This window comes from Oryzias latipes, chromosome 12 (genome assembly GCF_053564925.1).
Source record: "Oryzias latipes strain Hd-rR chromosome 12, Olatipes_Hd-rR_3.1".
In the NCBI taxonomy this organism is placed as follows: Eukaryota; Metazoa; Chordata; class Actinopteri; order Beloniformes; family Adrianichthyidae; genus Oryzias; species Oryzias latipes.
Genome location: NC_136248.1, coordinates 29105924 through 29128981, shown reverse-complemented (window position 1 = coordinate 29128981; position 23058 = coordinate 29105924). Strand labels below are relative to the sequence as shown.

General features: G+C 41.1%; 1 protein-coding gene across 9 annotated transcripts in view; it reads left to right on the top strand.

The window, feature by feature from the left end:
* Positions 1-23058, top strand: part of c12h2orf42 (chromosome 12 C2orf42 homolog) — a 37285-nt gene that overhangs the window by 2893 nt on the left and 11334 nt on the right. Inside the window, exons 5-10 of one of the 9 annotated variants that reach the window (XM_078956023.1) lie at positions 139-243; positions 1498-1605; positions 2523-2623; positions 2736-2898; positions 2967-3184; positions 22684-22821. In XM_078956023.1, coding sequence (XP_078812149.1) covers positions 139-243; positions 1498-1605; positions 2523-2623; positions 2736-2898; positions 2967-3163 — 674 coding nt within the window. In that variant the 3' untranslated portion in view covers positions 3164-3184; positions 22684-22821. Of the gene's footprint in view, positions 1-138; positions 244-1497; positions 1606-2522; positions 2624-2698; positions 2899-2966; positions 4181-4407; positions 4503-22683; positions 22822-23058 lie in introns of those variants that run through there. The other 8 variants (XM_023960988.2, XM_078956022.1, XM_078956025.1 and 5 more) reach the window with 8 other exon arrangements.

Here is a 23058-nt window from a genome sequence, read left to right as displayed (position 1 = left end):
AAAGCTGCTTTTTCTCTATAAAAAGTAACATATTTATGATTTCCTTAGGTCAGTTCTGAGTAAAGTTTAATTAGAATAGATGTGAAAGTCTTCCTCTAAGGCCACTGAAGCCTGACCTGCTGACCCGTGTTTCCTCAGGGAGCCCTCAGGCTGTGGATGAGCGCACGCTGACCATGAGCTTCCAGCAGTGGCTGGCCGGCGTGACGGAGCGGATCCACCAGACCATGCACTACCAGTTTGACGGTAAAGCCAGGACGTATCAGAAAAGTACTTCTCTTGGTGTTATGGGTTTTTTATGGAGGGTTTAGTTCTTTTCTTTTGCCCCCTCTAATAATTGACTTAGTTAATTATTCATGTGGCCACAAGAGGGCAGCACAAAGAGGCAGGTGACACGTCTTTGCCGTCTCTTTCTCACATTTGGTCGACCTAAACATTACTAATAACATATCAAGTTATCTATGCAAGAATGTTTTCGCAATTATTCTTAACCCCCCCCCCCCCCCACATACACACACACAAACACACAAACACACGTACAAACAACAAAAAAGGTGACATGACAGCAGGAGAAACCGTCAACAAAGTGAACGGGGCCAAAATCTCTTATGGGACTCAAAAATAAATATTTCAAAAGCCAGTAACGAAACTAAAACACGGCAGGGATATTGAAAGGAAGTTTTGAGATTATTATGGGATGGCCACAGGATCTACGGCTTGGCAGGCGTTTGCAAAGTGGGTAATTTAGCAATTTTTACTTCTTCCCTGAATAAGAGAACAGTTTGAGCGATCTTCACAAAATTTCAAACACATGCCGCCAGGTCAAGTCTACAACCACAGCCGAAGTTTCGTTGACCTTCGACCTCAGGAAGAGACCATCATCTTGAATTAAAAAGAGAAAAAGTAAATCCCCCTTCGTACCTTCTACAAATTAAAACTCCTAGGGATTTTGATCTGTCACCTTCTCCTAACTCCTCCAGCATTATTGGGAAGTGACTTGCTGAAAAAGTGTGGGATTTAAAGTTTGTAGATTTTGTCATTTTGGCGAGCTCGCAAACTGTCGTTCCCCCTGTTGCTCGGACTTTTTTAACCTCAATAATGTAACAAATGAATGGTTGGCTCAAGCCTAACGAAACAGTTTGATATGCGACATGACCATATTTGGAATGTGAGCGTGGCTATTAAAAAAAAAAAAAACATCCGTTGCCAAGGAAATCCAGAAATGTACTTTTGCCAATTTTCCCAAAAGTGACAAAGACCTGTCCATCACCCCCCGGCGACCAAAAAATAAAATGGTTGCTATGGAGAAAAAAACAACAGAAAAGCTTCCATTTTGGAGAAAAAAGTGTTATTTGTTTTGGTTTTTTATTTGTCGTGTTCACCTCTGACCTGGCTGGCAGGGGCAGAAGGGGGGAGTGAGGGGCTTTTTTCTGGCTTGTAGCTTTAATTCTTGAGTTTTCTGTATTTGAACCTCAAATAAAACCATTCTTTTTCCCGCAGGAAAAGCGGAGCCTTTGGTTTATCACATCCCTCAGGAGTTCTTCAACGCTCTGCAGCAGCGACTGTCGCTGGGATCCAAGAAACGGAGGCTGCCAAACTTCACAACAGGTTCAGCTGTTATTATTCTAAAACACTGCCTTTCATAGGAAGTACGGAGGAAATTAGTGGCTTGATCCAAACTGCAGATCAACACAGCAGCAAACTCAAATGAAGTCTCCGTTTCTCTTTCAAAACATATTTCACCTTTAAAAACAAACAAACAGATCATCTAGTCTAGTCTCAAAACAACATCGTCCGTTTCCACTACATGTTGGACTTCAACAGCGATGTCCTTTGTAAGCAGTTCTGTTCATAATCGACATGAAGTGAATTTGTAGGTGCATTCAGGATCCGGAGGGAGTCCGGTCTGGTCCGGTCCAGTTTAGGGATTGGAGGGTTTCATCTCTGTTCTATGCAGATGATGTTGTCCTGATAGTTTCATCAAACCAGGACCTTCAGCGTTTGGTGTGGAGAGGTTGTCCTCTCTGGTTGGGAGCAGAGCTCCTGCCCCTATTGGAGGAGTTTGAGTACCTTGTTCACGAGTAGTTGCTCTGAACTGACTGGTCCATCTATGTTTTCTTGCCCTCCTCTCCTCTGCGGTCTGGAGCTTTGGGTCTTGATTGACAGAATGTGGTCGCAGAGGAGTTTCCTCTGCAGGGGTGCTTTATGCCCATAAGGAAGCTTGGAGTTGGCTCCATCATCTCTGTCAGATGGAGAGGTTTTCTGAGAGAAGACCTTGGATGTGCTGAAGGGACTGTGTCCCACAGCTGACCTGGGAGCGTCCCGACCGAACCGTCTGGAACTTTTGCGGAGACATTTCAGATTTCACATCAGTGAAAAAAAGCCTTTAGTGATTCTGCTTGAATTCCCTTTTTTTAAAATATCCTAAGATGTTTACTTTTTTACTCTTTAAGTAGAGCGTCAAAGGGTGGGGGGACGACCAACCCAAACTCTGACTGTTTCTCTTGTGGGTTTGTGGATTTCAGCCGTTGTGAGAACCGATGGTGCTCCTGTGGGCTCCTTCTCCAAATACACGTGGCACATCACAAATCTGCTGCAGGTCAAGCGCATCTTTGACACTCCAGAGGTGAAAACTCATTTGTGCTGGAGGATAGCATGTGAGGGGTCTCTGTTATTTAGCGTTTGCCTCCCTAACTGACAGGACTGAACGCCCCCCCCCCCCCCCTCCTGTCCTTCAGCTGCCGTTGGAGACCACTCAGAGTTTCGTTAAGAACGCCGACGGCTCATTCTCGCCTTTTCGATGCCCCTACACGCAGCCCAAGCAGGAGTCGGCCCACACATACAGAGCAGACGGGCCTCAGCCCATCCGGCCGGTGGAGCTGCGCACCTTCCTCAGAGTGGGTGAGTGTCTCCTCCTCTTCCCGTCGGAGCCGAGCACTCGTCCAGGCTCACGCCGTCGTCTCCGCCAGGGCCGGCCGAGCAGAAAGAGGCCCGTCCGTTTGTGATCGAGTGGATCCCGGACGTCCTGCCACGCTGCCAGATGGGGGAGCTGAGGATCCAATTCGAGTTCGGCCACCAGCAGAGCGGCCAGCCGGATCACAGCGACAGAAAGGCGACGGCGGAGAAGGGAGGCGGCAGGCCTGACTGCAGCCAAGCTAACGGCTAAAAGGCCGTTGAGATCCCGCAGGTAGTCCTGACACAAGGTCCTTTTAGATTTACGAGAAGAGTTTTTCTCCTTCTGGCCTCGCATTTATTCCTGGATTCTACGACATCAACACTAAACATAAACTTATAGGTCAAACGAGACGTGAGACTAAACTGAAATGTTCCCAAAGACACCGATAGAAGCATAGACATTTTTTTTGGGTGGTTGTGTCTCTCCGGGTTGAAGCAGTTCTAACTTACTTCAATGCAAAAGACAAAGCAAGCTTTCTTTGTGGAGCACTTTTCCCACGAATGTAGCTCAAAATGCTTCACATATAAACATTTTCCAGTTTTAGAAGCCAAACGAAAAAAAAAAAGTAAATGATAAAACACATGCAATACTACAGGCTTTTCCCAACCATTTGAACAAAGAAATACTCAGAAATTGTTTTCCCTCACCAAAAAAATGCCCCCAGAACATGTTAGAAAAACCAAAAACACAGTTTTCTTTAGTCAAACAAAAACCAAACATTTATAGTTTGGTCCCAAAAGTAATGGATTCAATAATTGAGAGCCTCATTCTCCTCTTTCATGCTTTGAATTTCCATCAGACGGGCTGTTTTAAAAAAAAAAAAAAAAAGCTACGTTCGCTCCGAATGTGAATCACGTTCCGGGGACTTTAAGTCTGGATGTACAGGCCCCATGACGGTCCTGTGGCGCCATGACGGTCTTGCGGCGCCATGACGGTCATGCGGCGCGTGGCATCGCACCAACGGGTTCCGCAACGGGGAGCACAACAAATCCTGACACGTGTCGCAATTTCCCGCCACTCGGCACGTTTTTTTCCAGAGTTTAAATATTTGAATTGATGCAAATAATTGTGCAAATAACCAATGGAGAGCTCAGCTTTGGGAGCGTGTATGAAGTGTTCAGTTGGCGGAGTCCAAAACCAACACAGATTGTTGAGGTTTGTTCTCCGTCCAAACTTTTCTGATGTGTATCGAGACAATAATAAAAAGGTCCTCTGATTTTATTCCTATTTCACTTTTTCCCTCCTCAGTATCATCATTTTTTTAAATTTAGCGATAATTTCCTGAACTTTATTTATGATCTTTTTACTTTTAGTCTGTTCAATAGAAATAAAAGCCATTTCTACAATGTAAGAGAAATAGATGTTTGTCGCTGGTGATGCTCCTGTTCTGAGGATCAGCTGCTTCTCCATTCCGGTCCACTCTTCTCCTGACCCGGATCTCTGATTCCACCCAGTTCTGTCTGCCGTCGACGTCCTTCAGTACGATGGTTCCCAGCTTCCTGTGTCGCCTCCACCTTTAACAATAAACGTTACACTTCTGTGGCTTTCACCTTTCTTCTCATGCTTCTTCCTTTTTCTTCTCAATGCAACTGGAGCAACGCTTGGACTCCTCATTCCGGGGTGAGCAGGAGCAGATGCTACAATCTTAGCAACATCTTCAGCTAACTGCTACAATGTTAGCTATGACGTCGGTTAAATGCCATCTGTTCTACATCGACCATGAATCCTCTGTCTTCTCATGACCAAACAGTTGATGGTTTATTGAAAGAAATACAGTTGCGTGTAATTTTACGGAATGCATTGTGGTCTTTATTTGTAAATCTAGTGTATACGCATATATGGTTGTCAACCTCTTGGAGCCCCGGTCCATTTTCTTCAATAGAAAGGGAGGAAAATATTTGTTGAAGGACACCGTGACACAAGAAAAGGTTGGATAAGTGCACCAGCGCATGTTTGGCATGCTGTGCTTACAGGCCTGGTGAATGTTAACAGAATCATTTCCCACTTGGTGTTGGAAGACAATGATATGATTTGAATTGAAGCGAATTAGTTAGCATTTTAAACGCATTTGACTTGAAACCCATCAGTAGTTCAGAATCGTATCAATGTTGGCCTTTCACAAATTCTCATTTTTGGCTCCAATCGGTCACAATTCCGGGTCGTAGATCTCCAACGCCTCACGCTAAATGCAGAACAGTTTGAGTCCCTTGTGTCGATTGGGATTATTTATTTACAGTGAAGTTTTAGGAACTAAAAAAACAACATTTGGAGACATTTTAAAGACTCCCTTATGACCGACGTTTGGAACACAGTGACTACAACCCAAGATGTTTATCTCAATTGACACAAGAAGTACTTAATATTGATTCTATGTTGCAAACAATGCGTGTCATATCGGCACAAAAAACATCTTTGAATTCTTACTTTTTCCTGTTGCAATAACCTGTACCCGATTAAAAACTACAAGCTAGAATATTGGAATCAGCAACGATGCTTGGTAGGAAGCATCAAACTCTCACCGACTCATTTCTCCAACCACGGCTTCGGAGCTTGTGTTGTGGAAATTGTCACGACTGTCTGTAGGAGCGACACAACTGGTTACAGCCCCCTGAGGGCTGATTCATTCATTTGTAGCCGTTAGGAAGATCTGAAAGCACTTTGGAGTTTTGTTTGTGAGTCTGTGTGTTGACTTCTACTGACAATATTGTTTAATCACATGATCTGTTCATAAAGTCATCCCCACTCAGTTTAAACATCAATGATTCATTTAATGCCCAGAAAAACTCTCAAATCTGTTAATATATTTGCACTTTGAGCCACTCTAATCCCAGTTGCACTGATCACATGAAGAAAATGCCATGTCTACCACTAGATGTCACTAAAAACCAACAAATCAGCACTTCACACATTTGATGAAAGGGTTTAGTTCAGGATTTCATTTTCAACATGGTTCCACAAAGCTCAACCATCATTTCTTCTTCTGCATTGCAAAGATTTATTAGCTAACATGTACTATGAAAAGTGTATAATACAACGACTGCTGCATTTAATCAGCTAATTGTTCTTCATAATTATAAACAAACAGAAAGAATTGGGCCTATTTATGTCAAGTTATGTCTCATTTTCTACATTTAAACTAGTAATGTTTGCAGGTCAAATTGATTGGACAAACATGTTTTATTTCTATCTATGGGACTTTTGAACAACCTGAAAGTTTGCAACAATTAACATTTATTGTTCAATGTTTTTTTTTCTGTACTGCAAATGCACCAAATCCTTTTTCTTCATTAGCATTAAAAAAGAGTGTCTCCAGCTTTTAACGCAGCTCATGCACAGGATCATATTTGCCGGCTAGTTTTGAATATATATATATTTACTGTATATTTTTCCCCCTACTTTTTTATTTTTTGGCTGCCGGTAATTGCTTCTACACAAAATGAACAGGAAACAAAATTGTCAAAATTGTCAAACTTTAAAAGCCCAAAAGAAAGTACCGTATTTTCCGGACTATAATTCGCCCTTTTTTCATAGTTTGCCAAGGGGTGCGACTTATACTCCGCAGCGACTTATATTAGAACTAAATTGAAATAAATACATTGGTAACCCTCCTGTTATGTTCATTTGTGAGGAACATATGTTCTTATGAACTTATGTTCCTGGGTCAATTTGATGTATGAGGTATGTTAAGTGTTAAGAGGATGTTAAGTGACTCAGAGAACCAGCAAACTTTTTTTTACAGTAAGATCTTGAAGGCTAACAACATAATATTCTATTTTCCAATGATTTCATAGATTCTGAAATGCAATAAAAATGACAACTGTTTCTACAAATACAGGATGAAAACAGAGTATTAGTTGGCCAATGATGCTTCATGAAAGGAATAAATAAATAAGTATGAGAAAGAATTACTGTGAAATTATGAGATAAACAGTCTGCTATGATTGTGTCATATGAGGATGTGCAAGTTCTTGGTCTCAGATTTTGTCAAATGAATTTCCCGTCAAAATGCGACTTATAGTCCAGTGCGACTTATCTGTGTTTTTTTCTACTTTATAATGCATTTTTGGGCTGGTGCGACTTATACTCCGGAGCGACTTATAGTCCGGAAAATACGGTAGTTTTTGTGTTCTCCAGGGTGAAAAGCTTTTTTTGTTATTTTGCTTTTTCAACATTTATAGATGTTTATATTCACCAGCAGGTGGAAGCAAACGCTCTCTTTTCACAAACTGGAGCTTCAGGAAACCTAAAAAGTGACATTCTGCAAAGTGACTAACATTTTTGATACATAAAAGATATACTTTTAGATATAAATTATTTTAAACTCCCTTATTTTAGTTGGAACCAGACAAAAGGGTCTCGGTCGACAGGTCCACAGACTTAGAAAAATATAAGTTGATGGTAAAGTTTGACATCCATAGTTAAGGAGGGGGGGACTTATTTAGGAAACAACTGCAAAAAGTAGTCAAGAAGAGATAGTGTCATGTTAATTCAGTTGATCCTTTTTAACAATTGTGACGGGAAAAAAACAAGATTTATTGATTTGTAATTGAAAGTAATAATATTCTTTTTGACAGAGCAAACTTAAACGTTTTTTATTGGAATGAACTCAAGCGGCAATACATTGAAATATAGGATTTGTTATTTTCTGGAAAATACTTGCTAATCAGTTAACAGGTTTGTGAGAGAAAGGTTTACAAAGTCAGAAGATAATGGAGGTAAAAATGTTCCTTCCACATTCAGAAAAATGGAAAATCTTTCAAATTAATGTATTAGATTGCACAAAAATGGTTTTATAAATACTAATATTAGTTGAAAATAACAAAGAAACATTTGTAGTCAAATAAAAATGTAAAAATTAGATTGGAAGTTTTGTGTTTTGATGTTTCCTGTCCTCTAGAGTTACGAATGCCCTTTAATGACACCATAGCTTTCCGACTCACTTTGCGTCTCACAAACAAACCGTTTGACAAACGACAAAAACAGTCTTCCAAAATGTCGTCCAAATGTTCCCGAATTAATTAAGATTACAAGTTAATACCATGAGAGCATGGCACCCAATCCACGTGCTGCTCAGAATAGCACTTATCGATATCTGGGATGTAGGCGTGGAAGAACGGTGCCAGGACGAAGTCTCGTCTTCCCGCGCAGGCCCCCAGGACATGAGTTCAAGTACAGCCTCTGCCTGCACACGAGGCCCAGCTGCCAGACAGCTCCGAGCCCCGCATTTATCTGTTTATGTAGCCTGTCAGTCACAGTGATGGAGGACGAATCAATCCTCTCTCGGAAGGATTGGAAAGCGCGCTGTGCCAAAGAGACATCCTCCATCCCTGAAACCCACAGAGCTGGCCTGAGAGGAGGGGGAGAGAGCAAGCCAGAAAAGTTCAATGCAGAAATTAAACCAACACACACACAGACCAAATTAATTTAGGCCATGAAAAGGGTATAATTACTCAGAAATTACCAGTATTAAAATAAAAAACACGTACTTTTTGAAACATTAATCAATTTGGAGAAACAAGCTACTGATTCCGTTTTGTTCCATCCATGGTGGGGTATACCCTGAACCGGTTGCTAGTCCATCCCAGGGTCACGCAACCACACGTTCACCCCTAGGGTTCATTTAGAATCACCAATGAACTTATAGAGCATGTTTTTGGGCTGTGGAAGGAAACCGGAGAGAACATGCAAACTCCACACTCACAAAGGACCCAGCCGGGATTCAAACAAAGGCCTTTCGCTGTGAGGCAAGAGTGCTAACCACTACACCACTGTGCACCCTATTTTACAGATTATTAATTCTACACATAAAAATGTTTAAGGTGATTTTAAACAAGTTGTTGGATTACCAACAGGTTTTTTGAGATCTTTTATATCCATCCAACCTTGTTCCAAACCTAAAGAATCCCTTGTGGGGTTGCTGGAGCCTATCCAAGGTACTATTTGGCAAAGGCTAGGGGTTCACCCTGGGCAGGTTTTCAGTGTGATGCAGAGCCAGATCTTTTGTTAATAAATGGTTTTAACATAAGCTCTCTGACCAAGTGAAGCCGTTGAATGATTGTATAAAGAAATTCAGCACCAGCATGGACGTGCAAAGGTTACTAAGACATTCCTGCAGCTTTGAGACTCCAGAGACCCCACAGTGTGAGCCACTATCCTTAGACTGGAAACAAAGTGGAGAACCGAAAAGTAAATAAATCCAAGAACACTACCAGAACTCATTGGGGAGGTAAAGAATAAAAGCAGAACAATATGGAAAGAAATGCAGGCCTGGATTTTGTCAAGGTTCATGCTTCAGCTGCCGCTTCTGGACAAAAATGGACCTGTGGGAGACTTGAAGGAGAAATTTTTGATAAGAACATCTGGATTATCTCCCAACTTCTGGACATTACAGGCCAATTCTCACTCTGGTTGCTTGTTGCACCGACTTTAGGGCTGTTATCATGCGACTCAAACTTCCATGTGGATGCAGTAACTTCATACTTGACCTCCAAATCTGTGTAAAAGGAGTAACTTTTGGGAAATCACAAATTGGTGGTATTTTAGTGAATCCATCATCTTCACTGCCCCAACTGCACCCCCACACATTCAACAATAGGAAGTGAGAAGCAGAGCTGCCAACAAGTGTCCTACCTGCCAACACAAGGAGGTGAAAACAGGCACACTGAACCAGTCAACACACCCGCAAGGACCAACAACAAACTGTCACACAACATTTCCTCAGCTTGGATAAAACTCCACTCACACACACAAAAAAAAAATCCTTTAGGAGAACCTCCTCAGTGACCTCTGAGCTCTGTCTTGTCAATCGTTGACTCAACCAACCAAATCCACCGTTGGTCTCCAGATGAGCTCTGTCTGTGGTTCTCTGCTTCTGACGTGCTGGACGCTCAGGGACCGAGAGCATTAAACCAGAATGATGGATGGAGACACGGAGCGAGCCGATGGTGTCCACAACCAACTGATTTGCATGACAAATGGACAAAAATACACAACTGTTGGAGCTTAGCTCCCTGCAACTACCTAACTGATGCATGCTGCACTATAAAAAAAGAAGCACAATTTTGCAATTCTCTAGAGACCATGTTTTGAAATTGGAGCTGAAAATGATTAGATCTCTTGATCAACAGTGAACTATTGTCCGTAAAGAAGTACTTGTACTACTGGTATTAGACTTTTGTTCTCTCCAATAGCTTTCATTTTACTTTGGCGATTTATTAAGGGTTGTTGGTGCTTTTTTCATGTTTTACCAAACCAAAACCAGTCTTCTAGTCAAATATAACTCCCAAAAATATATATATATATATATATAACTTCCAGTTTTTTTTTAAAACCTAGCATAAGCTGTTAAAGAAAATCAAGTTTTTCCATGAATAAAAATGTAAAAAATTAATTACTAATGTCTCAAACAGAAACACAAAATTCTGGACTTTAATTTTGAATGGATGTTGCTTTATAGATTTTCTAATTCAAACGAGAGGAGCGGTAGTTTAGATCAGGAAGTCTGGAGTGACAGAGACTAATGTTGTATGAGACCTGGGAGACAGTGGTGAGATGTTCTGTAGCTGAGAAAGAAAGGTGTTAAAGGTGGAGGTGAGACCAAGGATCACCTTTGAATTTTTTCTTCTTTGTTGTGGTGATGGACAGACTGACAGATGAGGTTAGACAGGAATCTCTTTTGATCTTGATGTTTGCAGATGACATTGTGACCTATAGTGAGAGAAGGTGGAGGAACATCTAGAGAGGTGGAGGTTTGCTTTGGAAGGGAGAGGAATGAATTTTCACCTGCAGCAAGAATGTCTGTGTGTGAATGAGCAGAGGTGATGGCGCTGAGGTTCCTTTTGGGATTGTCCAGAATGGTTAGAATCAGGAATGAATGCAATCAGAGAAAACGGCTCATTGTAGATGTTTTAGACACAAATGTAGGGAAGCAAATGGAGACGTTGAGAGGAAGACAATGAAGTTGGTATACGAAGAAGCAACCAGGAAAGAGGCCTTGAAGAATACCAGAGAGGAGGTTTATGGATCTAGAGGAGAACATGAGGATGGTTGGTATTAGGGCTGGGCGATAAAACAATGTGATAAAACTTTTTCTCGATAGAAGAATGAGTCTATTGCGATAGACTTTTATTTTGAACGGTCCGAAATGAACACCAGAGGGTTAGTCGCCGCATGGCGAGTACCGTAAATGTTTGCGTAAACGTAGTCATGTTTACTTGCTTTCCTGTTTGTGAATTTCTTTTATCTGCACGTGAGATAAACAAACCCAAGCAAGGCATATATATTGAAATATGCTTGATTCCTGCCTTCAGCAACAGATAATATGTGCCGAGGTCAGCAGTAGGCCTGTTTTTGACTTGTGGTCTCTGTTTTCTTTCTGTACTGGAGTGTTTATGGAGCCACGACACCTGCAATGCAGACTAGACAAAAACACATCAGTCTAATGATGTATTTTGTATGTTTTCATCTTCCCGTACTGAACAATAATAAAAGCCTTTTTGCCTTGAGAACAGAGAGAGCGGACAGCCACAAAGCCTAACAGGTCGTGCTTTTCCACCTTTCCCGTTTTGCAAAAGGTTTGAAAATTCATGCAGACTCTTGTGTGTCTTTTCGTTTCCCAAACTGCACATTTCATTTTTGGACGTCCTAAACCATCCGGATCTGCGAAGGCCGGACGAGACTGCAACAGAATCAAGGTTTTTTTAAATGGAGCTGATCAAAAGGTTTAGCATTCTGTTTTAGTTATGTTCTCTTTTCAAACGTAATGTTCTTTCAGTGCATCTGTTATTTGAAGTATGATAGGAAGTAAATATTGAAATCCAAACAACCTGCTGATGATTCCACATTTGTCTAATGAGTAGAGTGTTCAAATTTGACATATAGTTATTTGGTTCATATTGTTATCGCCCGGAAAGAAGAAAAGTGTATTGTGATGTTATAAACTCTAAATCGCCAAGCCCTAGTTGGTATGACTGAGAAGGATTTAGAGGAGAGGAGCAACAGACAGACAAAGACGTTTGTGAAATCAAGCTGTACAATAGTTTACCTTTAATTAGAAACAAAACTGTTTACCATGAGAGACGATGAATAGTTCCTTTTTTCTGAAACCAGCCTCCTCTGGTCCCTTGCTGCACTATTCCAACTTCACGGTTCAGGAACAGAAGGTGGAGACTAGTTAAGTCCTTCAAGATCATTAGGTTCTAATGTTCTTTCATCTTGATGAAGCTGCTCCTCTGCTCTGGCCTTTATCATTCAATGATTCTTGGATCCCCACCACTTCGCATGCAAACTTTTTGCTCCTGCCTAACTTCCTGCTGCTTCCTGTCAGTCGGGGCTGATCAGTCATCATGAGATCTGTCATTGCAGAGTCATTGCCTGAGGAAACACGAGCCAATTATGGCCATAAATAATAATGGGAAAACGCATCTGGCACGATGACTGATGGGCCTCTCTCACATCTCATTTACATGGCTATTGTGTGGCCATCAGCAGCTTTGCTCTAATGTAATGTTCAGAAAATTAGACTTTCATGAAATCGTGTGATTCAAAGGAGTAATGGCACCATGGTGGCACTAACATCCAAATGTAGACAGAAAACAGCCAGAGAGCAAAGACAAAAAAGGTCTTACTTGTTGCTTTTGCAGTACTTTCATGTACTGATCAGCTGTAACACAAAGGTAGATTGTTTGTGTCTTCGTGGTCAGGCAACTAACCAGCCACCTCCCTCATTCAGACACCTTTTTTCCTCTAAAGATCACGTCACACAGCCACTACATCTGTTTTGCGCATTGTCCTTGTATGAAATGTTGGTCTTTTGTGATCCATGCGTGATATATGTAACTCATAAGTGTTTCTTGTGTTCGTCATTCGTCGATGTGCGCAGATGTCCGTCAAGGGTCTCGGTCGACAGGTCCTAACCTGTATTCCGTTTTTAAAAGTTCAAAATTTTTGGTCGGTTAACAATTATGCATATTTTTACGTAGTTTATACGCAATTATTATGTAAATCCCACACAATTGTGTGTGATTTTAGCGAGATGCATCCACAAATTTTGGGTTTTCATTGAACATTCCACGTATGTCTAACAGACTTTTCACGCCTCTACCACCGATGTTTAACTTGTATATCACGTGTATATCACGTGTACGATGCACAAATCACTGATGAATTGCACATATACAGCTCAGTCATCACGCATGGTTTGGGTTCTACTAGATTTACGTGTTCTTTGCGTAGTTTATTCGTACACCTTTCATGTTTTTAATCTGTTGGTTGGTCTTTAGTTAAAGAAAGTCCTAATCAAACAATCTGGACCAAATTGCACAGAAAATATTTTTTAATATCCTGTAATTAATTGGATTTTAACTGTCATGGGAAACAGTTTTGATATTTTTCTTGCATTTTCTCTATAGCACCTTGACATGACCTTGGTTGTAAATTTGCATTTTATAAATAAACTGAACTGCATTTTATCTAGCGAACGTGAAACACAGCTAACATTTGCAGATATATGAAGTTGCTCTATATTGTGCAGTAATATCTTTTGGTTTGCTCATTTGTTTTTGTCCTAGCTGTGGACATCCTGATTTTGCTCTTTGTAACCTCTCCCTTCTTCTTCCATTAGCCCTTTTTCCTGCAGTTTGTGTCTCCTTACTCCTCTCTTAGATCTCACCTGACCCTGAAGACTCCCTTCAGCCCTCTCTGTCTCTGCTGCTTTGACTAATTGATGCCATCATCCTCTCTCCATCGATCAGGGTGCTCTTATTGTTTTGACATCTAGTTAATTCTCGGCTCATGATTTATCAAATTCTTATTACCGCCTGCTGAAAGCCTCATTTATTGTTCTGATGTATGGTAATGATAGTCCGAGCGAGCTTGGCTGCATTGCAACAAGCCCTCATTTTCTTTTTGTTTGCCATTTCCTTTTATCTTTACCTCTTCTGGAGTTATTCTATTGATGCTCTGTAAATAGTTGCATTCAGTTGGAGCTCTTTTGTGACTGAAGTCAGTGGTTTTTGTTTACAAACTGCTCATCTTATGCATTTTTCTACCACTTTTTTCCCCCAAGGTTATTTAAAAAAGTATTTCCTATAAAGGTTGATTGACCTGAAGGGAGAGTCTGTACAACTAAAGGTGATAAGAATGTTTGAGACAGAAGATAAGTCTGGGCAGCAAGAAAACATTGTTCTACATCCCATCGGTAAAAATGTATGAAACAACAAAATTCTGGGTGAACCAAATAAATGTTTGCACTTTTCTTTTTGACATTTTATCAAAATGTCGTCATCCTCAAATAACTGGTGCTAGCAGAAGCTTTCTTTCATTTAAACTAAGGCTTTTGTCTGTAGCGTGAAGTCTTACATTATTGTTGTGGTTCTCATGTCAGACGCTATGTTGCTTTTTTCAAAGTCATTTCCCTTTTGCAGGCTGACGTGCTGTTTTCTGTGGTGGAACAGTTTTTAAAAGTCAAAAATTGACTATTTCTTGTTGGTTTGCAGAATCTATCAGGAACTAGCTTAAACCCAGCTAAAATTCTTCTATGTTCCATTTGTCCGGGCTACAAGGCCAGTCACTACAATTAATGACAAAAATATCAACTTCGTGAGCATCTGACTTTGACTCTGTCTCCTTATTAGTAGCTCTGACTGACTCGATCATATTGCGGGGGAATTTGGGATGTCGGCAGAATACAAAAGTAGATACATTCTACACAATCATCCTTTCTTCTTTGACAGAAAATGAAAGAAAAAAAAATAAAGGCGGGGAATCCAATTTTAGCAGTGCTGTGACTTTGGACAGTAATCTGTACCGCGTCGAGTATGTCCGAGTATGTTTCAGCATAAAGAACAGTTTATGCTCCAGCACACTTAAGCAAACCATGCATTCGTCATGCAGAGTTGGGCCAGAGCGTGGTTCGGTGAACTGGGTTTTCGGTGAGACTGCTAAGTGTACCTGTGCATGATTTCACAATTGTTAAATATACGAGAAACTGTTGTCCATCAATGACTCCAACCAGTTCAGAATAAAACCCCTAAGTCAATGAAAATGCAAAGAATAGACTATAGAAAAAAACCCGACATCCATTTGGGAATCGTTTTGAAGAATGAAAACAAACAAAAGGAGTGAATAAAGTTACTTTCTGTATGCTGTTTCTAAAACTATAGTATTATTGCTCAGGTATAGATTGTTTATGGATTATCTGGTATAAGTTAGGTCATTCAGGTGATTCTGATCGTTTCCAAGAGAAAAACACAACTCAGACACGTCCTGTTTTTTTGCCTTGTAATTCACTATGGCCAGCTATCCAGAAGGACATGTCAGCTGAGGTTGTTTTTACTTCATTTTAGGACTTGGACGGTTTTCTTTAACCCTTTATTACCGGAGCTGTCACTGGTGGACTGGAAATAACACAGGCTCTCTTCGACCAATTTTGAAATCAATGTCATTCCACGGATTTTGAAGAGACCAAAAGCAGCATTTGCCTTAGTCACGACTGCCCTTACTGGTGGATATAAACTGTCTGCGGGTGAAAAATGGACACGCCTGTACATGATATGCAAATGGCCAGCACCAAATTTTAATATGGTAGATCACTCAGACCCCGTTGAGTAAAAATTGCCTTTTTTTTATGGTCATGCTGGGGGTCACCGGTTGTAGCGAAACACATGAAGGTTTTGTACAGATGTTTAATTTTTCCCATAAGAAATAAGGAAATTTAAAAAACAATGAGGTGTCGTTGTGTGGATATCGTACGACAATCTTACAGGCACTTACGCATCACGTCCACATCGCCTGCATGCAGCATTTTTCCGTGGTCTGTAAAGAGTTCACTAAGGACAAGAATGCTGGGTAAGGACATTATGCACTCTATAAAAAGAGTATTTGGGCTGTAGTTGGAAAGATGAACTTTTTTACATTGATCTAACTTAATTATTAAGTTTGGTGAAAAAAAAATCATTTTTTTAGTTCATTATACTTAACTTGTAGTTGTCTGACATCGTTTTTTTTACTTTCAATCAACTTAATTCAATTAAGTTGGTGTAACTTTGGTGTGAAGCTGCCAATGCATCATGACGTCATAAAGTAAGGCAGCGCAAGGAATTGTGGGATACCCTTTTCTGTGGGCAGATTTTGGTTTAAGTGTGAGTTTTTGTCTATGTGTTTTGTTGTCTAGCTGTTTTACTCTGTTTTAACAAGTAATTTAAACTATTATGTTTATTTCTTTCTGCACCATGAGTTAGAGTGTGGGAGAGGATGATGACCAAACCCCTTGAGCTGAAAGACATAGAATGTCCAATTATCAAGGACAGCTCCTGCCCTGAAGTGCAAAAACATTGCTGGGTCATTCATGACTTTGATATGGAAAATACAAAGCCTTTTGGCCTAAATTCATGTAAAATCATAGTGGAAAAAAAAATTAAAATAAAAACCGATGCTAGAAATACATTGTATTGAGTAGGATAAATGTACGATATGTACGATATGCAACACTTCACGGTAGTGGGTGCATGATTGCTGCTTTACTCCACTTCAGAACATGTTGGACTTGATTGCAGAGATGGTCAAAGAGTTTTTTTTGTTCGAAGAGCATTAGGACTACAGCTCCGATGCTAAAGGGTTAAGTTGTCCCTGAAAGTAAAAGCCTAGAATTGAAAGATAGTGTTCCTTTGTCCTGTCATTGTTCATTCTTAAATGCATACATTTTGCTTTAAATTCTGGATCTTTACTTTGAGACAATAATGAGTCCATTTAAAGTTGCTTGGCTTTTATAGTGATGAATACATGGCATTACCACTCAAGCAAAGAGCATTAATGCTCATCATTTAGATATTAGATTGGATGTAAACCCATTTATGTTGAAAACTTTAAGAGAAAGTCAGTGCAGATTTACTGCCAAAAGCCGCGCTTCCTTTCTTCTTTTATCCATCCGTCCTCTGCCTCCTGCGGTTCCCCCCTACCTGCCTTTTTCCCCCCGGTGTCCATCCTCGTCTTCGTCTCCTTTGTGAAGGACGTGTGCTAGTTAGGAAGAGGTCAAGCATTAATACAGCTATCTAATCACTAGCTGTGCTATTCTCCCTTCCTCTCTTCAATTTTCTCCTCTACCCCCACTGACAAGTCATCTATCAGCGGGCTGCCAGGCCTGGCCTCTCCATTAGAGCCGTGGTACCCAAGTATTTCTCAGTCCTGCTCACACACACACTTTTCCATGCATCTCTCTGCCCAGAAACTCGCTGTTTGAGCAGGGAGATCAATGCTGCCAGCTCCAAGCATCATCTGTCACACTGCTGTCCTCCCTCTTAATGAGCTTGTCTGGCTCCAGCTCCTCCTCCTCCTCCTTCATTCTCCCTTTTTCCCTGCTCACCACTCCTTCCTTGTTCAGCTGACCGTTTGAATCTTGCGGTTAAGCGTCCGGAAACACTTCTCCTTTCACTTGTTTTGCTGTCAGTCACCTCTGACACTGTTTAGGTTAAGTTGATGGTATCTGCGGGTTCAAGGAACCTATTAGGATGTAAGGAGGAGTAAATTCCAAAGTAAAGCAAGCAAAGTAAAACCTTTCCAAAGGATTGAAGGTAAATATTGTAGATAGTTTTGTCCCTGCTAACTTGACTGGTCTTCAGGAGACTCATGAAAATAGGGTTTGGTTGACTTTAAGGCCCGCTGTAGACTTCGTAGTGGTTTGTAGTCTTTCTGGTCTGATTGGTCCCTGATTGGCCATTGGAGGGAAATCTGTTAAATGTGGCTGATGCCATCTACTGCGATTGGAATTTGACGTTGTCCAACTACGTGCATATTGCGCCATTTAACCTGTAATTATCTGGAGCGATTAGAAGATGCGATGGCAGAGCAAACCAGACTCAGAAAGTTGGTCTTTCCACGTCCCAGGATTTTTTCCGTGCTATGGACAACGACATGTTGCAGCCATACGTCACCAGTGGTCTGAGTCGGTGTGAGTCGACGTTTCTATGGCAACCACTCTCATCAAAAAAAGAACGAGCTTGTTGGAAGTCAAAACCCCTATAACTTGAAACCAGGCTGTCCGAAATCTGTCAAATGTTTTGACTTCTATTGAGGCTTCTGATTGGCCAGTTTATTACTTGAATAACTTGCACTACAGGAAAAATATCATGAAAAAAATTTGGATTATCAAGAACATGTTAAAAAGAAGGTAGTAGAGCAAGAATGGTTATTCTGACAACTAACTCTTTAGTTCTTTATGGAAATCTATGGGACTTTGGCTTCTTGGAGCAAGCGGGTACTTCCTGTTTGAAAAGCCAGGGGGGAGGGGCACTCAGTCCAGTTCTTGTATGCAGTCAGTGCTTGGACCAGAAAACCCTCATGATTATTATTATTTTGGGCTTTAGGAGTGAAAAGGCCAGGGGAAACGAACATTTTGGGGTTTCTGTGGCTTTTCCAGGTCAGTTGTTTTTTGTGGTGTTGAGGCAATCATGTTGCTTAGAAGATGGTGAAGGTTTTTAATGCTTAAATTGGGTGTTTTTTGTACATAGAGGTTAAAAGAACATTAAAACTGAAGTTTAAAGTTAAGATTTAACCCAACTTTGTGTGTGTGATGACAAACGAGAGGAAGATCAAACTAATTTTTAATTTTGGTTGATTTGCATAACTACAACTTTTCTGCCAACGTCAACAAATGTTTGAGACTTTAGTCTGGAACCTACCAATAATCTCCAGCATCCACCACACAGTCCTGTTGGCAGCCATCTGTGCTCCACCTACAGCTGATGAAGTCGATCAAGTGATGCAGGTTCTGGTCGACTGAACACACCTGAATAATGTAATTGGTGGATAGTGGAGCAATAGTTGGTAAATTCCCTACACTTTATAATGTATGACCATCAGGCTGCTTTTTACAACATCAAACTGGTCTAATTCACTTTAGAAAAAAATGGCCCAAATTACCAGCCCTTTTAATATTTCTTGGTGGATTTTATACCCAAGATATTTGCACTTTGGTGATTTTTTTTTAAAACTTTTTGATCAAAAATTGGTTTTGCCTAAAACTAGTAGCTTGTTTGATCGTCCAATTCTGAGCCCCAATTGTCTCCAAAACCAAACGATATGTTGGGTCATTATTGGCAACAACGTTTTTGAATTGTAATATTTTATCAAAATCAGGATAACCGTGGATTTGAACAAACTAAAGGGTCACATCTCATATGCACACTGTATGGCTACATCTTAGACTCACATATGCACTTGACGTCACTCATATTCCACTGTGTGCTGTGTGGTAAGAACCTCAAATGTGTTCTCGGGATATCCCCCTGGTACCAGTGAGGAAGTTAGGAAACCTCGTCAAGTTTTTGTAATGGAAAACTGAATTTATCCCAAACAACTACATGAAGTTTGTACTTAACCCGAGCAAAATATGGAACCTCACTACAACCTGCTGTATGCTAGAATGAAACAGCTTCTACAATCTTCGTACCACAGGAGAACTTTAGCAGACGTTTGTGCTTTTTTTTTTTCTTTTTACAAACAAAGGTCATTATCTACAAAGAGCCCCTTCAAATTAAACCCATTTGATCCAATTAAGGCATCCAGTTCCTAGTATTTGCCACCATATTTCAGGACTACTCCTGTCTAAAGCAGACTTTACCCAATAATCCTGGACAGGACACACCTTTGTTTACCGGATTCAGTTTGAACATAAGTGGAGTGACAGGAGAGGATTATTGTGTAAAGCAGAAGACTTTTGTGAACTCCACACGGACTTTGACTCTGAGGTTGTGTTTACCCTCTACAGCTGTGTAAAGATCTCTATGCAGAGAACAAACGCATCGCCACAAAGGAGAACCCGCTACTCACACAGCTCGTGTTACAACTGAGTGGGTTTAAGGGAAGTTGAACAGGTTTTCTGAGGCTTAAAGATCTTTCTAATGAATTCTCGAGGAACATCTGGTTCCAGCTCGGTCCATCTGAGCATGTTTTTTTTGGTAAGCTGGTTGTAAAAGGGCAGGGATGGAAGTTACACTCTGCTGCCACTTAAGTTCGGCAGGAACCATTTATGAAGCAGCAGCAGTAGTGTAGCCTTAGAAATATGAACCCTGTACTGGGGTTGACCCATACGAGTGCTGTGAATTTTTGGGTTGTCTGGACCCGTGGAGGATCGTAGACAGGAGAGCAGCTTAAAGGGAACACAGGTGTGACTTGTTTTTCCCTTGAGGCTCTTACTGCCACCTTAAGGGATGCAGGTGAAAATGGAACGTACCATTGCCGTGCCTGTTGTAAATGTATTGTGAAGTATTCGTATAGGTAATGTAAGTTGCAAACATTTATGATGGCTGATGCTGTTTTTATGCCCTTATGGCGCACTCTAGTAGTAAGTAAGGTGCATGTACTGGCTCTGCATTGACCCCGCGAAAAAATGGGGAGTTGCACGTTGTATGTCCGTAGGCTGCCCCTTTTGAAATACGCTCTGATTCTCTAATTTCCTCATTTTCATGGTAAGGCTGCCTACTTTGCCCTTACTTACCCTTGTGTGTTGTAGAAGTGTCACTTGCCCATAGAATAAATTGGCAAAAATACTTTCACACTGCGGGCTCACTGAGTGGTCTATGACCTCAATATCAAGGTCCAGGACCTTGATATTTTGTGTGGGTGACCTCCATTGAAGTTTGCCTATTTTTCCTCCGCACATAGTCGTATTAAATAAACTTGACACTCCAGACGCGTGTGGGAGGAGCTACCGCCAAAAGTTTTCAGCCTCATCTTTAATGGAAGCATTGACTGTGAATTGACTACGGTACTTCTGTCTCTCTGGGACTCAGTTTGATGATTTGCTGTCACCCATTAGTCAGAGGGGGGAAAGAATATAAATCAGAAAACAATTAGAGGAACTTTTTGTTATTATTTTTATAGAATAAAAGAAAACATCAACAATCGGCTTCTCCTCCATGTTGGTTTTGAACTCCACCTGCCGATTACGTCATTAAAACGTCACAGAATCCCTGATTGGGTGACGCGAGACGTCTTCTTTGCCAGATTTTGCACCCTGGATACGCCACAATGCCCGAAATGCGCTACCCCACCCTCAAATTGCCATGCAGGACCTCTGACTGCCACCCCGACACGCATATCGCGTTGGGGGAGAATGCAGCAGAAGGCTCGACTAATATACTCCGAGGTCTGAATCGCCCAAGGAAATGTTTGTGGCACCACACAGCTGCTTAAAAAAAAGACAGGTGATTGAAATCGCTTTTCCTGGAACCATTTTGATATTTATTGGTGCATTTATCTCCATTAAAGCCATCAACTGTGCATGAAGGCCTGTAAATGTGTGCCATTCTTCTTGTTGATTACTCAACAATCCATCTACAAAGTCTTGTTAATCCTGCCCTGCTGTTTATGTTTCAGGAGCTCAGTCGACTTTAAATTCATTTATGATAAGCCCTTCTATCAGCACCGCTGTACGTAGGGCACCAAGTGCTGGAGGGGGCAGTTAATGCCACTCTAATGAAATGACACTGTTTCTTTGTATAGCTATATTTACAAACCTCTGTCTTATAGATGGAAAGAAAGTATTTCAAGCTTACTTACAGTTTTTGTTTGAAACATTTAAGCATATGGATCACAAATATAGAATTTATTTAAGCTTCAAACCATGTTAACAAAGTCTATAGCACAATGTCAGCATAAAATGATTTAAAAACCTGCCAGCTGAGGGACGTTTTTGTAACTTAAGCTCATGGAAACTTACGAAGAGACATAAGTTGCTCCATTTCCATTACACATATGCCCCAAACTTTATCCCAATTCTACAATTGTAAAAAACAAACACAATTTGGCAATTACGCAGTTTCCATTAAATCGTAATTATGCAAATAAACACAAACCAACTCACGCAAAAAGTCTTTCAAAAACGTGGTAACGGATGTGAACAATACTTTGATTGACAGCAGATACTTTCAAATTTCTGCCACGGCTCCAGCGCTCATCATCATCTGTCAAAGAAGACGCCTGGCCATGGAGTGGCGAGCTCCTTACATGTGGGAGGGGCTACGGATGACGCCATCTTGGAAAATGGTGGTTTTACAGAGAAGCTGTGAATCCAACAATTCCACATGACAGGCTCAGCTTTTCATGAGCTGTGTGATGCAGTGGGACCTCCTGTGTCGCCCGCTGTGCAGTGCCCAAGGCAACCAGTTCCTACCAAGAAGCACACTGCCATCGCTGTCCACAAACTGACTACCTGTGGTCATGGAAATGGCGTATACTTATATAGCGCTTTTCTACCTTCCTCGAAGGCCCAAAGAGCTTTACCGTCACAGTTCCATTCACCAATTCACAGACACATTCACATACTAGTGGCGGCTCCGCTGCCGAACACTGGCGCCAACCTTCCACCAGAGGCAAGGTGGGGGTTCAGTGCCAAAGGACACTTCGAGACATGGGCAGGCAAGGTGGGAATCGAACCTGCAATCTTGCGATCATGGGTTGACCACCCAACCGCTGCACCATGTGACTCACTCCATTCATTAAGCCTCAAAACCACCTCCTTCAAGTGTGTGATGGCTGCCTACGCTGCCACACCATCAGGGCAGTAACCTCCTGCACCACAGCCTACATATATCTGTTCACTTTATTTGTTTGCAGATACTTTTAGATTTCTTTTTCAAAAGTAACACCTGTTTGATCATAAAATGTATTAACATGTTTCAGTTTACTTTAGTATAATTTGCTTTATTAATTTGATGTTTTGTTTGAGTTACCAGTGCTAAAGGGAACCATTGCTGCTACTGCCATCTGCTGCTGGAACAATCAAGTCAGGCCTGACACAAGAATGCATCCCAGTCAGCAGAGGCCTTATATTCAGCAGGCAGCTAATTGGACTGACCCATCACCCAGTGGACAAGGAACTCTTTGTGTTTCTTTACTTTAGTTTCCATTTTGATGGTCCTTAGTTTCATTCATTGTGTATGTTAATTTATCACATGTTGGGCATTAGTTTAGTTGGTTCTCTGTAGTTTTTCTTAGTCTCTTTAAGTTCCCCCTTGTGTGTCTAGTTGGTTTGATCAGCCACTATATATGTTCCCTTGTGTTTGCAATTAGGGAGGTCAGTTTAATTATGTTGCTTTGTCTGTTCAGTT